At 48.4% G+C, this 13,974-nt stretch overlaps 1 protein-coding gene across 2 annotated transcripts in view; it reads left to right on the top strand.

Annotated features, from left to right (window-relative positions):
- RHCE (Rh blood group CcEe antigens) overlaps positions 1 to 13,961 on the top strand; it is a 34,172-nt gene extending 20,211 nt beyond the window's left edge. The window contains exons 7-9 of one of the 2 annotated variants that reach the window (XM_079130651.1): positions 5,392 to 5,471; positions 8,110 to 8,180; positions 13,275 to 13,961. In XM_079130651.1, the coding sequence (XP_078986777.1) occupies positions 5,392 to 5,471; positions 8,110 to 8,180; positions 13,275 to 13,301 (178 nt within the window). In that variant the 3' untranslated portion in view covers positions 13,302 to 13,961. Of the gene's footprint in view, positions 1 to 5,391; positions 5,999 to 8,109; positions 8,181 to 13,274 lie in introns of those variants that run through there. The other variant, XM_079130650.1, reaches the window with a different exon arrangement.
- Positions 13,962 to 13,974: the final 13 nt, after the last annotated feature.

Raw genomic sequence — 13,974 nt, 5'->3', positions numbered from 1 at the left:
GTGGTTCTCAGACATCAGCAGCACCAGGGAACCTGCTAGAAATGCAAATCCTATGGCCCCACCCCAAACCTATGTGGAATAGGGCCTGACAATCTTTTTTTTTTTTTTTTTTGTAGCAGGGATTGAAACCAAGGGTCACATCCCCAGCCTCTTTTTGTATTTTATTTAGAGACAGGGTCTTGCTGAGTTGCTTAGGGCCTCACTAAATTGCTGAGGCTGGCTTTGAACTCACAATCCTCCTGCTTCAGCCTCCAGAGCCACTGGGATTACAGGCATGTCACCGTGCCTGGCCTAACCACCTTTTTTTCTTTCTGGACTGAGGATGGAATGCAGGCCTTGCACATGCTAGGCAAATGCTCTACTGCTGAGCTGTACCCCCAGTCCTAGTGCTGCTGTGTTTTAACAAGCCCTCTAGGTGAGTCTCAGGCAAGCCTGAGTTTGAGACTCACTGGCCTACAGGAAAAATAAATAAATAAATAAAAAATTCAGCAAGCGTGCTGGCAGAGGACTAAGAGACTGTTCTTAATCTTGGGAGGACAAAGCCTTTCCCTGCACTTGCTGATTACTGTGGTGTAAATGCTCCCACCAGCTGATTCAAGCTGCATCACTGAACACAGCTGGGCAGATCAGTCCTGCAGCCTGTGGAGCCATCAGGGTGACTCAGCAGAGGACCAAGCAGTAGTTGTCCTCTCACCTCTGCAGGAACCTGGCGAAGCAAAAGGCAGAGTGACAGCCGTGACCCCCTTTGGTGAGAACTTTGGTCTGCTGGAAGCAAAGGCCCAGGCTTTAGAGGCAGACAGAGCAGGGGCGTATTTACCAATCATGTGACTGCAGGCATGAACCTCAAGGTCTTTAAGTGTGGGTTGTTCTGTTTCTTTGTTTTGCCAGGTTGGGGATGGAGCATGTTAGGCAACTGCTGTGCCACTGAGCCACATCCCCAGCCCTATTTTGTATTTTATTTAGAGACAGGGTCTCACTGAGTTGCTTAGGGCCTCTCTAAGTTGCTGAGGCTGGCTTTGAACTCGCGATCCTCCTGCCTCAGCCTCCAGAGCCGCTGGGATTACAGGCGTGCGCCACCATGCCTGGCTGTGGCCCCCGTTTGGGGATGTTTATTGGTGCTGCTGCTTTCCTACCACAGGCAGCTCTGCCCATGGAAGGGTGGAGCGAGCTGCAGTCAGGATCAGCGGTTTGATTAGCTCGTGACTGGGCAAGTCAGTTACCTCTTCATCCATTCCATGAACGGTATTTGCCAGTTTTCTGTTCAGATGAGCATGTGGGACCCAGGCTGAGTGCAGATGCGGTGCTTGCGGCCGGGATGGGCTACTTTTCACTCATGGTGGGATTTTTAAGTGATGAGCAGATTCACAGAAGTAATGCTGAATAGTGCAACACGGGTGTTCTTTTTCCATCTTCAATTCTCATTCAGGCCTTTCCCCCCTGGTTTATTTAGTTTGATGTGGTGCTGGGGATCGAACCCAGTTCCTACCACGCGCTAGGCCAACGCTCTACCACTGAGCCACAGCCTTAGCCCCTGCTCAGGCCTTTGATTGACCAGGGCATAAAGTCTTCCCTTGGACTGAGGTCTCTGTGCCTTAGAACTCTGGCTAACTTTCCTGTTGAACAAAAGCAGAGGCGGCAACCCCCGTTCACCTCTGGGGGAGATTTTAGCAACACTTTGTTTTGGTTCTATTTCTTTTTACAGTCATCTCCCGGTTTCCCTTTCCTTGAGGTTAGTGATGCAACGTTGCCTTTTGAATTCATTTATATAAAGCAGGGGGGGAGGGGTCTGTTTTTGTTTTTAAAGAACTTTTTAAAAGAAATAGCATCTATGGCTAAGTATGTGAAGGTCGCCCTCAAATGTGGAAATTGGGGAAACTTGGCTCAGTTTGGTGGCCACAGTCAGGCCTGCCTGCTTGGAATCCCAAGAGCCACTAGTTCCAAGCCGGATAGCAAGGGGACACTTGTTCACTTCTCACCTGGACTTCTGCTCTGGGAAACACAGACGCAAACTCTGGCTCGAAGTCTGCGGCCAGGATCATGTGAAATCTGTTGGCAAAGAGCCAGGGCCTGGTATAGGGGTGGGGATGCACCCGGGAACGATTAATCTAGCATGGATCCTCCTCCGTCCATTTCTGCTTTCCCTTGGCACCACCAAAGTGTGGGTTACGGGGCAGATGCAGTGGCGCACGCCTGTAATCCCACGGGTCAGGAGGCTGAGGCAGGAGGGTCGAGAGTTCAAAGCCAGCCTCAGCAACTTAGTGAGGCCCTAAGCAACTTAGCAAGACCCTGTCTCTAAATAAAGTATAAAAAATGGCTGGGGAGGGGCTGGGGCTGGGGCTCAGTGGTAGAGCGCTTGCCTCACACAGGTGAGGCACTGGGTTCAATCCTCAGCACCACATAAAAATAAATACATACAAGATATTGTATCTATTTACAACTTAAAAATATATATACATTATAAAAAAGGGCCGGGGGTGTACCTCAGTGGTTAAGTGCTCTGGGGTTAAATCCTCGGTACCAAAAAAATAAATACATAAATAAACAAAAAAAAATGCGCATTATGGGTTAGCTGGTATGGGTTTAGCCTCCATTCTGCCACTTGTTGCTTTTAAAAATATTTTAATTAAAGTATAATCTACACTCAGGAAAGTGTGAATATCAAGGTACTACCTGATGAATTTTTGACATGTCTATGTAACCAGCACTCAAAATCTCTCCATGCCTCATCCCAGGATGACCACTAACCTGGCTTCTATTGGCCTCCTTCAGTTTTGCCTGGTTTTATGCTTTATGGACATGGAGTAACGGAGGCAGCCTGTGCTGTGTGTGCCTGGCATCTTGTGCTCACCACTGAGGTGTCCGATTCATCCACGTGTTCCTTTTTCAGTGGAGTATAGTGTTCCATCATGCCTGGGTCTTAATTCATACAGGTGACTGAGTGGCGACACAAAGGGGGTCAATGTCACTGGAAGGGATAACTTAAGGTTTCTCACAGTTCTACTGCAAGGAGAGGCCCAGCACCCCAGGCAGGGCCACACAAAACCATATCACATGCAGGGGCCAGGTGGCAGAGAGGAGGGGAAGGAAACTGGCAGGATGCCTGTATGACAGCAGCAACAGGGGAGTAACTGGGTGGGCATGTCCCCTCTTGGGCTGGAAGTGAGAATGGATGTGTCAGAGTTTATGAGTTCCCAAGAGTTGACTTGCAGGAGAATGAAGTAAATAACTTTGGCCACTAGTGTGGTCCTATGATAAATGAATGCCAGAGAGACAAATAAGAATAAGTGTTCCATTGTGTGAATATGGTGCAATTTATTTGTCCATTATTGATGAGCATTTGGGTAGTTTCCAGTTTGGAGTTAGCATGAATACTGTAGAATTGCTCCTGTGAACATTTTAGCATGTTTATTTTGGGAAAACGAATGCAGTTCTGTGGAGTTTATGCCTAGAAGCAGAGCTGATATGTCATATGGTATCCAAATGATAAGTCTGAGTGGCTATCACCAGTTTTCCCCAACAGTTCACGCCAATCTAACTGCCAATAGTACAGGAGGGTCCTCCTGTTTGTGTTCTCTAACACTTAGTGTTTTCTTTCATTTTAATTAGCCATTTAGTCACCAATATGTTTCAATTTTAACTTCCTCAAGGACTACTTAAATGGAGCACTTAGCTGGGTTCGGTGGTGCATGACTATAATCCCAGCTACTCAGGAGGCTGGGGCAGAAGGATTGCAAATTCAAGGCTAGCCTCAGCAATGTAGCAAGGCCCTGTCTCAAAAAATAAAAAAGTGGTGGGGAGGTGGCTCATTGAGAGAGCACTTCTGGGTTCAATCCCCAAATCTGGGGTGGGGAAAGGGGGGAACTTTCACAGGGTACTTTTAGGGCATTTGGATATCTGGTGACATGTCTGTTCGAGTTCCCAAACCATTTTCTATTGTGTTGTTCTTTTTCTTATTGATTTGTAAGAACTTTTTATATATTCAAAATTCGGGTCTTTTGTTTTACATATATACGAATACACACATATGTGTATATATATTACAAATATCTTCTCACATTTTGTGAGTTACTTTCACTTTCTTGTGTCTTTTGATCAATAGCAGTTCTTAATTTTAGTGGAGTCTAATTTGTCACGGTTTGATTTAGCTCTTTTACGTCTGTTTAAGAATCTTTGCAAGGTCATGCACATGTGCTGTGTTTTTCTCTAAAAGTTGCCCTTAGTAGATCAATGAATTGGGTAATTTACTGGATTTTCCATTCATTCAACAAACATTTCCCTGAGCTGTTAGCCTGAGTGTGTTTGGTGCTGGGTGGAGGCAGACTACCAGAGAGAGACAAAGGAGGTAGAGGAAGGGCCTGGCCCTGTCACCTGGAGGGGGGACTTGGCTTCATCTACCCCGCTGATGATCCTGCATGCCGGTCAGTGTGGCCTCTCTCCCCCTGAAGCCACGAGGTGGGTACTGCCATCATTGCCCCACCGTACAATAAGCGGCAGTAAAGCCAGGTTTACTGAGTGGCCAAGATCACCCAGAAATGGTGGGGGCTCCTACAGGCTCTGGGCTCTGCTTTCCTTGTTTTCAAAATGGGGCCCTGCCCACCTGCCTATGGAGCTTTGAAATGCGGAAAAGACCTGAAAACTGCCTTGTTTTGCCCAATCACCGAGCAGTGCGGTGACGGTGACGAGGCCAGAGCCCAGGCTGGGGCTGAACCTGGGGATCACTCAGCCTCCGGGTTCCTGTTAGTGCTTAATTTTTAAAGTGATGCCCTGGGGGCGGGGGCTGGACTCGGTGGCGGCAGCTCGCCTGGCCCGTGTGAGGCCCTGGGTTCCATCCTCAGCACCACATAAAAATAAAAAAAATGAAATAAAGGTCCATTAACAACTAAAACAAAACAGAACAAAAAAAGAGAAGGTGATGCTGGAATGGCTCTGAGGAGAGAGGGACCCAGAAGTGTTAGCAGGAAGCATGGCCCAGGAATAGGGGGGGAGGGGACGCGGCAGGTACCAAGCTACCCCCTACCCGCCCTGAGGGAAGTGAAGCCTTCGTCTTCATTCCGAGGAAACCAGGGCTCTGAGAGGCTAAGTGACTCGCCCGGGATCACACCGCTAGTGACAGCTGGGACTGGAACTTGGGTCTGCAGACTCCTGGTCTAGTTTATTATCCATGGGGTCTGAGGATCAAAATAGGTCAGTCTTGGAAGCCCTCCTTCCTCCTTCCTCCCCTGAGCACGGGTCTGCACGGCTCTGCAGGACAATGGCAGGGACCGTCCCAGCCGGGGAGGAATGTGGTCTCCACGTGGCTCATCCTGGCAGTGGCTGATGCCAACTGTCCTTTCGCTCCCGACGGCCCCTGCGGTGGGATGCCCGGGTGACCCTCTGCTTTGTCATCTCCAGGGTTGACATGAAGGTGCTCATGGGGACGGCGGCGTTCAGCTTCGCTGTGATCCTAAGTCTGGCCTCTGGTCTCCTGACAGGTCAGTATGACACAGGGCCCAGGGCACATCCTGCCTGGGCTGGCTGCGTGGGCGCCCTCCCCTCCCCCATGAACAGACCCCTCAGCTCCAGCTCAATGAGGCAAAAGGCTCAGACCCTGATTTTTTTAAAATCATATAATATATAATTCCAGAGATGGAAAGGCCTTCGGTCAGAATATTCATCTGCCCAGAAGGGGACTCGATTCCACAGGCAAACACCTCCTGTTGGTTAGACATCCACGGGTGTGTCCTAGGCAGGGGGTGGAAGCCAAATCAGAGGCAGAGTGGCCCACAAGGCACAGAGTTGGGTAACACCGGCTTATTACTTCACTCCCTCTGGGCCTGGTGAGCTTCTCTGTACAATGCAAGGATTACAGTAATAACATCTGCTTCCCTCCCCACTGAGAAGTATATGGAGGTATTCTTGAAGCGACCTGGGTAATTTGGGGCCTAAGACATTGGCTCAGTGTCTGGCCTGAGCTTTCGATGAAACCTGAGAGGATTAGAGATGGAGGTGCATTAGGGCCACAAGCCAACCGGCCGACCCTGGGCTGGACGGCGGTGTTTAGCAGATGAACACCCAGGCCCCATCTTCCCAGTTCAGAATTAGATCAGCGAGGACTCCACGCGGGCTCCCAGGCTCCAGCGCCCTCCTCACAGCGTGTACGGGGGGCACTGACTCGCACTGTGAGCACCCAGGAGTCGCGCAAGAGCAGCAGAAGAGACACCCGTCACCCCTGCAGGCAGCTTAGGGAACGCAGACGACTCGGCTGGGCCACCGTGGCTCCCAGGCAGAGTTCCTGCCGCGGCTCAAGGTCCAGCTTCGAACCCAGAGCCACACGCAACACACTCAGAAAGGACCTGGCCAGAGGGAGGGCCAGAAGTCGCAAAAGCAACCACAGTAGCACCAAGCCGCATGCTGACACCAGGCCCGCAGCTTGTTCCTAGCTGCTGCCCCCACCCGGGCCCACCCGGGCCTGTCTGGACTGGTTGGGCTTCCCCGTTCCGGCAGGTTAGACAGCGATGAGAGGTGGATGGTCTCTAGAGGTGACATGTTGGCAGAGTCAGAAATGAACACAGAGCCTGGCAGAGGACCAGCACTTCTTAATTCCAGAGCCCAGGACTGGAAATGCCTGGGCGGCAGGCACAGGCCCACAGGCCCTGCCAGCCACGGGGCTCCAGGTGTACAGCACTCCGCGTCCATGGGTGTTTCTAACTGTGGTTCTGGGTTCTATTTTATTTTATTTTTTTAGTACTGGGGATTGAACTCAGGGGCACTTGACCACTGAACCACATCCCAGCCCTAGTTTGTATTTATTTAGAGAGAGCATCTCAGGGAGTTGCTTAGCACCTCACTGTGGCTGAGGTTGGCTTTGGATTCTGGTTTTTTTTTTTTTGTTTTTTTTTTTAGTGTCTCTAAATATGTTCAGTGTTGTCTCTTAAGACAAGAAAATATATTTTAAGCCAAGCAAGGTGGTGCATGCTTGTAATCCCAGTGATCTGGGAGGCTAAGACAAGAGAATTGCAAGTTCAAGGCCAGCCTCCGCAACTTGGTGAGGCCCTAAGTAGCTTAGCGAGACTCTGTCTCAAATAAAAAATAAAAAGGGCTGAGGATGTGGCTCAGTGGTTAGGTGCCCCTGGGTTTAATCCTCAGCACCCCCCATCCCCTCCCCTGCAAACACACAAAAAGCATTTTAGACCGATGTTCATGAGTGATGAGGGGAAACCTTAGTTATCTGGAAAATTCACATGGGCGCTAGAGATGACTTCTGAATAATTCTAGCTATGTGATGGGTGCCGTTAGCCCCCCGCATGCCTATATCAGTTAAAAGCATATACTTCCAAAGGAAAATAGAAGTTCATGAAGCACGTGCCTTCTCCTGTTAGCCTTATTATTCAGTACACGAGCCAGTCGTCATTAAAAACACCAGGAGAGCTGGGTGCAGTGGTGTGCACCTCTGGTCCCAGCTGCTCGGGAGGCTTAGGCAAGGGGATTGCTCAGACCCAGGAATTAGAGGTCGCCTCAGCAACAGTCAGACCTTTGTCTTTTAACTCCCCCGCCATGTGTATAGAGATAGACCCAAGAGGAGCATTTCCTGCTTCACGTGAAAGGTTAGCACTCACTTGTGTGACGTATTCTGGGAAATTCACTAACTGCAGAGCCAAGGGGACCCAAAGGGTCAAGCTCTCTGGGCAGAGGCCAGATAGGAAAAAGGAACAGGAACAAAAGCAAGTTGTCCTTGATGGTCACTTCACAGTGGAGTCTCGAGCTGGGGTTGCTGGGAGGCGTTGGAGCAGGTCAAGACGGACCTACCTGGGCCTGCTGGGAGTCGCTCTCCATGGCAGCTCTCGTGTTTTGAACCATCAGTTCTGAGTGAGGCCCACCTGCCAGGGCCCTTCGTCAGAGCCAGGGCTGTTGGACGCTGCCTGGTGTCCTCTCCGCCACTCCTTTTAGAAGATGCCCACAGAGTTGACGTCACTGGTCCAGGAGGGACCGTCCTTCCACTCGCCTATCTCCCCCAGGTGGACCACACAGGGTTTCTGTTGAGATACCACAGTCTACACACAATATTTAGGTTCATCTTGAGATCATAAATGTGCTCCAAATATTTTAATATTGAATTACCATTTGTTTAAGGTTTGCTCCTGAAACTCAAAATCTGGAGGGCACCTCATGAGACCAAACTTGATGACCAAACTTTCTGGGAGGTAAGATTTTTAACCAGCTCACATGAGCGCTTTGGAGGGGATGAACTTAAGACGGTATCTGGGTGGGTGTTAGTGTGGTGGTTATCACACCGAAACAAAAGTGAGGTAGAGTGTCTGGGAGGAGCAAATCTATGGGGCCTGTGCATGAGGGGTGTGTGTGTGTGTCTCGGTGGGGAACTGGTAAGGTCATCATCACCCCAAGGCCTCGACACCACTAAAGGTCAGGTTGGAGGGGAGAGCCACTGGCCACCTTGCTCTCCCCAAATGGAGTGACTAAGCAGGCAGATAGTCGGACAAGAGGGTGATGGAACCCACGATGTAGGAGCAGAAGATACTGTGGGCCAATGAGTCTGACCCCCATTTATCAGATGCTCAGAGTGGAGACGCAGCGGTGTGGCTCACTGAGGGAGTGACAGCCCTGGATCTGGAACACAGCTCCGGATGAATTAAAGGAGTGGACACAAGGAAACATGGAGTCGGAATCTGGGGCCCCTTAGCAGAAGGATTCAAGGACTCAAGGGCTATGGGGACTCTGTTACATCGTAGCTTCCATGGTCGGGAATGCTCTAGAAAGGAGGTCAGGATCATGCCTGTCACCCCGCCGCCCTGCGCCCTTGGACTCACATACATGGTGCAGAGCACTCTGGCGTGTCCCTGGGAAATCAATCCTCCAACCAATGCCACGGGCAGGTGGGGCAAGCAGGGTCAGTGTGGCCAAGGGAGGCTGGCCGAGGGAGGTCAGGCTACAGCCCAGCATCGTGCCTTTGTAAGCAGAAGAGACACCAGCCACCAGGAATCCTGAGTCCCAGACCAGTCCTTTCTCCCAAGACCTCCAACATACTGACCACGAAAGAGTCAGAGGAGCAGTTTACTACAGGCCTGGGCATGCGTGCTAGCAGGGAACAAGCAGGGGGAACCTGGAGAGAGAACCCGCCTCTTCTCCATTTCCCTCTCCACCTTCTTCCTCCTGCCCTTCAAACAGCTTTACTGAGGTATAATTGACATACAATGGACTGTATTTACTTAAAGTATACATAAAATCAGGAACATCTCAACATGTTTATGACACTATCATGCATCAAGTCAAGGAACTTATCAGCCCCAAACATTTCCTTGTGCCTCTTTGAACTGCTCCCTCTTTATCTCTCCTGGTTCCATTCCCTGACAACTGCTGAACTACTTTCTGTTAAGTATAGTTTGCATTTTCATTTGTTTGTTTTTTTCTTGGTACTGGGAATTGAACCCGGGTCCTTTACCACTGAGCTACATCCCCAGCCCTTTTTTGCATTTTTTAAAAAAATTTTGAGACAGGGTCTCCCTAAGTGGCTGAAGCTGGTCTCAAACTTGCAGTCCTTCTGCCTCAGCCTCCCATGTTCGCTGGGATCACAGGCATGCACCACAGTGCCCGGCTGAATAATAATAATCTTTTTTCAATCTCACTAGGTTGTATGAAGATCAAATGAAGCAATAATGTTTGTAACAACATCCTGGAAAATGCAAACCGCTAAGTGAATGTGCAAGTTTATTCTTAGGGGTTTAGCCAACCATGGAGGGCTGAGCACAATAGTTATCACAGTGCGAGCCTACTTTCTGATTTTGTGCCACACGCCTTTCAGCATTATTAGATTCTATCCTCACAATAAGCTGGCATGACGGCAAGTCGCCCAATTTTAAAGATAAGGAGATTGGGGCTGGGGTTGTGGCTCAGTGGTAGAGCACTTGCCTGGCATGTGTGAGGCCCTGGGTTTGATCCTCAGCACCACATATAAATAAGTAAATAAATAAAAGATCCGTTGACAACTACAAAATATTAAAAAATAAATAAATAAAGATAAGGAGATTGGGGCTGATGGAGATTAAGTAGCTTGTCCAAAATGACAGCTAGTAGATGGAACAGGAGGAATCTGAACAGATGTCTCTCTGGCTCCAGAGACACCACACATGCATGGGCTGTGGGCAGCCAGTGGGGAGCAGCTGTTCTAGCCACCACCACTTGGGTGATCTGCTGATTTATTTTCTTGCATCTCAGTGGAACCATTTATTCAGAAGAGTACCATTTTCAGCTTGCATTCAAAAGCCAAATATCCATTAGCGGCAAGGATTCAAACTTGCAGAGCTGATAAATCCTGGGGTGATTTTTTTTTTTTTTTTGTAAACTGTCCAACAAGACATTTTAAACTTTATTAATACTTATTGCACTTCACTGACCAGACTACTGGAGTTGAAAGGACCATTAAAGCCAGCTCAGGGGCTGGGAGTGAAGCTTGTTCTTTCCTTCTCCAAGGCCCTAGGTTCCATCCTCAGTGCTTAATAATAATTAATAACAACAACAACAACAACAATAATAATAATAAATGAAGCTAGCTCAGTTGTCATTCACTAGGGACCCAGACTTTGGTGCTGAGCAGGGGTGTCCACCCATCCTTGCCTGGTTTGTGAACAGGTGCTGATTCATGCACTAACTTACTGCACTACATGAATTAGTCTGTGACATTTAAGTTCTAGGAGACCAATTTAAGGAAAACAGTTTTGGGTCTCAAGGAGACAGATGTACTAATCCTCTGTTTCACTGAAGTTATGATGACTCTCACTGGATACTGATTTATAAAATTCAGGTCAGAACACAATTTTTCATATGACTTGTCTTTACCAAGAGAATAAACCACTTCCTTCAGTTCTTTATTTCAATTAATAAACCAGGAACTTTATTTCATGCTTTGAAAAGCACAAAGATTCACTGACATCTACTCTTTAAAACTAATGCCACAATTAACATTTCTGAAGTCAGGCAAGGAGTTTTTTGTGAGTCTACCAGTGGGCCAGCTCCCGTTCTGAGCCTCGTGTGCAGGACCCAGGAAGTAGGGTTTAAGCACTTGCTTGGAGGGACTGAACCTTTGCGTGTGCACAGATCTACTCGTAAGGACCGAGTCACCCGGGCAGTAGCTGCTGGAAGACTGAGAGCTCGGAGGTTCTGTGTAGGGAAAGTCAGGGAAAATGAACTTGGCATTGTGTTGGACTGGGCTAAGTGGCTGGAAGCAAGACGCCCTCCGAGCAAGGGAAGACCAGACGCAAGGCCAGAGGGCGTGTGAAGCAACCTGGCTCAGTGGTTTGTGGGAAGGCTGTAAGGTAGCCAGAGCCACAGGAGTGGGGGAATGATGCCATAAAATGGAAGTTTCAGCATTCAGAAGGATGACAGGATTGAGCGTGGAGGATGGATTCTGAAACGACAGTATGCTGAGGGTCACCGCTGGCTTCTGAATCGAGTATCTGCAGTATCAGACCAGGAACCCCTGGTGCTGGGGGTTGAAACAGGGCCTCGGGCATGTTCAACACATGCTCTGCCATTGAGCTACACCCCCAACACCTGGAGTGCATTTTTTAAATGATTTTATTGCCAAGAAATATAAGCATCATTACCACTTGGGCACAAAAATGCAGCAAAATGTGTTGGGTTCCTCTTGCTGTTTCATGCAGATGTGATTTAAGAAACCTGGTCTTGCCACCCTGGCATCACCCACTTGATTTTAAGTAACCGTTCTAGACACACAGGAAGGGTCCAATAACAGCTGGCCAGTGGGATGAGGAAAGCCAGCTTTTAAAGTAGGAAAACAGATTGGGAGCCTGCCAGGGGCCACTTCCAGTGCCAGAGGTTTAAAAGAGCTTTGTTCTGGAAGGGAGATCCGAATCTAGTCCTAGCTCACCCACTGGCAGGCTGGAGCCTCTGGGCAGGTCGCTTGACATCTCTGGGCTCCATATTTTTAAAAATCTATAAATGAGATCAAACTCCACGTTCTAAGAACACACGCTCTGGAGTCAGCCAGACTGGGCTCTCCTATGTTCACTCCTGTGAACTTGTGGAACCTGACCCCCACCCCCATCTCTGCAATGCAGGTAATGCTAGCAACTCTCTCACTGGGTAGCTGTGAGGGTTTAAAGGAAATAAAGTGAAATGCTAGTGCACTGATCCACAGGAAATGCCCCTAAGCGTCAGCGGCCCCCTCTCCAGCCTAGGATAGTGACCCAAGGTCACGAAGCACGCAGTGCTGTTGCTCGGCAGCATGGCAGGCTGACCAGCATTGAAGAAGTCAGGTTTCCTCGGCCTGCAGAAGAGGACACCCAAAGAGGCTAGAAACTCTCCAAACACTCGCAGGGTGGGCAGAGAAGAGCTTCTCCCCATGGGCCTCTGAAGAATCTGAGGTCCAGTGGGAGGGGCAGCATACACTTCTCGTTTTTTAGATGCTGATGAACCTTTGTTTTATTCATTTATTTACATGTATGCTAAGGACAGAACCCAGGGCCTCACATGCTAGGCAAGCGCTCCACCACTGAGCCCCAGCCCAGCCCAGTGAACACTCCTAAATCACAACTGTTGTGCAAAATGGAGCGTGCTACTTCATGGGACAGTGAGCTCCCAGTACTGGAGGTATTCACACAAAAGCTAGATGATAGTCTAAATGAGCCATGTACACAGGCACACCTGTAATCCCAGCAACGCAGGAGGCTGAGGCACGAGGATCCCAAGTATAAGGCCAGTCTGGGCAACAAAATAAAAAATAAAAAGTGCTGAGGATGTAGCTCAATGATTGAGTGCCCCTGGGTTCAGCTCCCAGTACCAGAAGAAAGAAAAAAATCTAAACAAAGTAAATCTAACTATTCTTCTAATTCAGAGTTTATAGAAGAACCCCTCTGGTCTTTGTATTACAACATTTAGGGGGGCTGGGGTTGTAGCTCAGTGATAAGAGCTCTTGCCATCTGGCATGTATGAGGCTCTGGGTTCAATCCTCGGCACCACATAAAAAAATAAATAAAATAAAGTTATTGTGTCCATCTACAAGTAAAACAAACAAACATTTAGATTGACATAAACTTCAAGAGTTCAAGCCATAGCTGTGTGAGGTGGTGTGTGCCTGTAATCCTACCTACTTAGAGGTTGAGGCAGGAGGATTGCAGGTTCAAGGCCAGCCTCAGAAACTTCGGGAGACCTTGTCTCGAGAAAAAAAAAAAAAAAAGGAGATGGAACTGGAATCAGTATGAATATAAAATGTAAGAGGATAAGGATTCATCTGTAATATAAATGTTTGCTTTGTTTTACAGTTTCCTCACTTGGCTGTTGGATTTTAAGCAAAAGCATCCAAGAATAACAAGACAGACTGATCTTGGAAACAAGTCAGCTTCCTTTCCCTGTTAGCTACCTTTGTATGTGACTAACACACACTGATTACAGCAAGGGCTTCTTATGTTCAGTGGCACAAGGTCAGAGACGGATTTGATATTAGAAAATAAAAGACTAAAAACTTGCTTAAGTAGTAATTTAATGATAGTTTTAAATAATAAGATTTCATTAAAGATGATGCTACCAGAATTTTCGGTTTGGGTTAATTAAGGTTTCGGTTCCATTCTATTAACAATCCTTATGTTCTTTCTCACGCTTAATGGAAGTGTGCTGGCCACTTAACTGCCTGCAGCGGAAGAGCGGATAATATGAACTGGGAAAACGAAGACCTCACTTCTATTCAGTCCCTGCAGGCTTGCTCTTACAAGGTGGTCGGCATGGTGGGGACAGGGGCTGGTGTCAAGGGTGGGATGGAGATGGACTGCCTCGGGGTTGAACTAGTTCCCTGACCTTATTTGCAGTCTGGGTCCTCACATGTATGAAACAGCAGGTGGATTTGAGCTTCTGAGAGGCCCTCCCGCTTTTACATCCTACAGAGCTATGCAGAAACTCGAGTCATTTCATGGGGGATGACAGCGATCCTATCGTTTCTTTGAAGAATGTCCTGATGAACGAGTGGCA

The sequence above is a fragment of the Sciurus vulgaris genome, assembly GCF_902686455.1.
Source record: "Sciurus vulgaris genome assembly, chromosome: 1".
NCBI lineage: Eukaryota > Metazoa > Chordata > Mammalia > Rodentia > Sciuridae > Sciurus > Sciurus vulgaris.
This window is presented reverse-complemented; position numbering and strand designations above follow the sequence as displayed.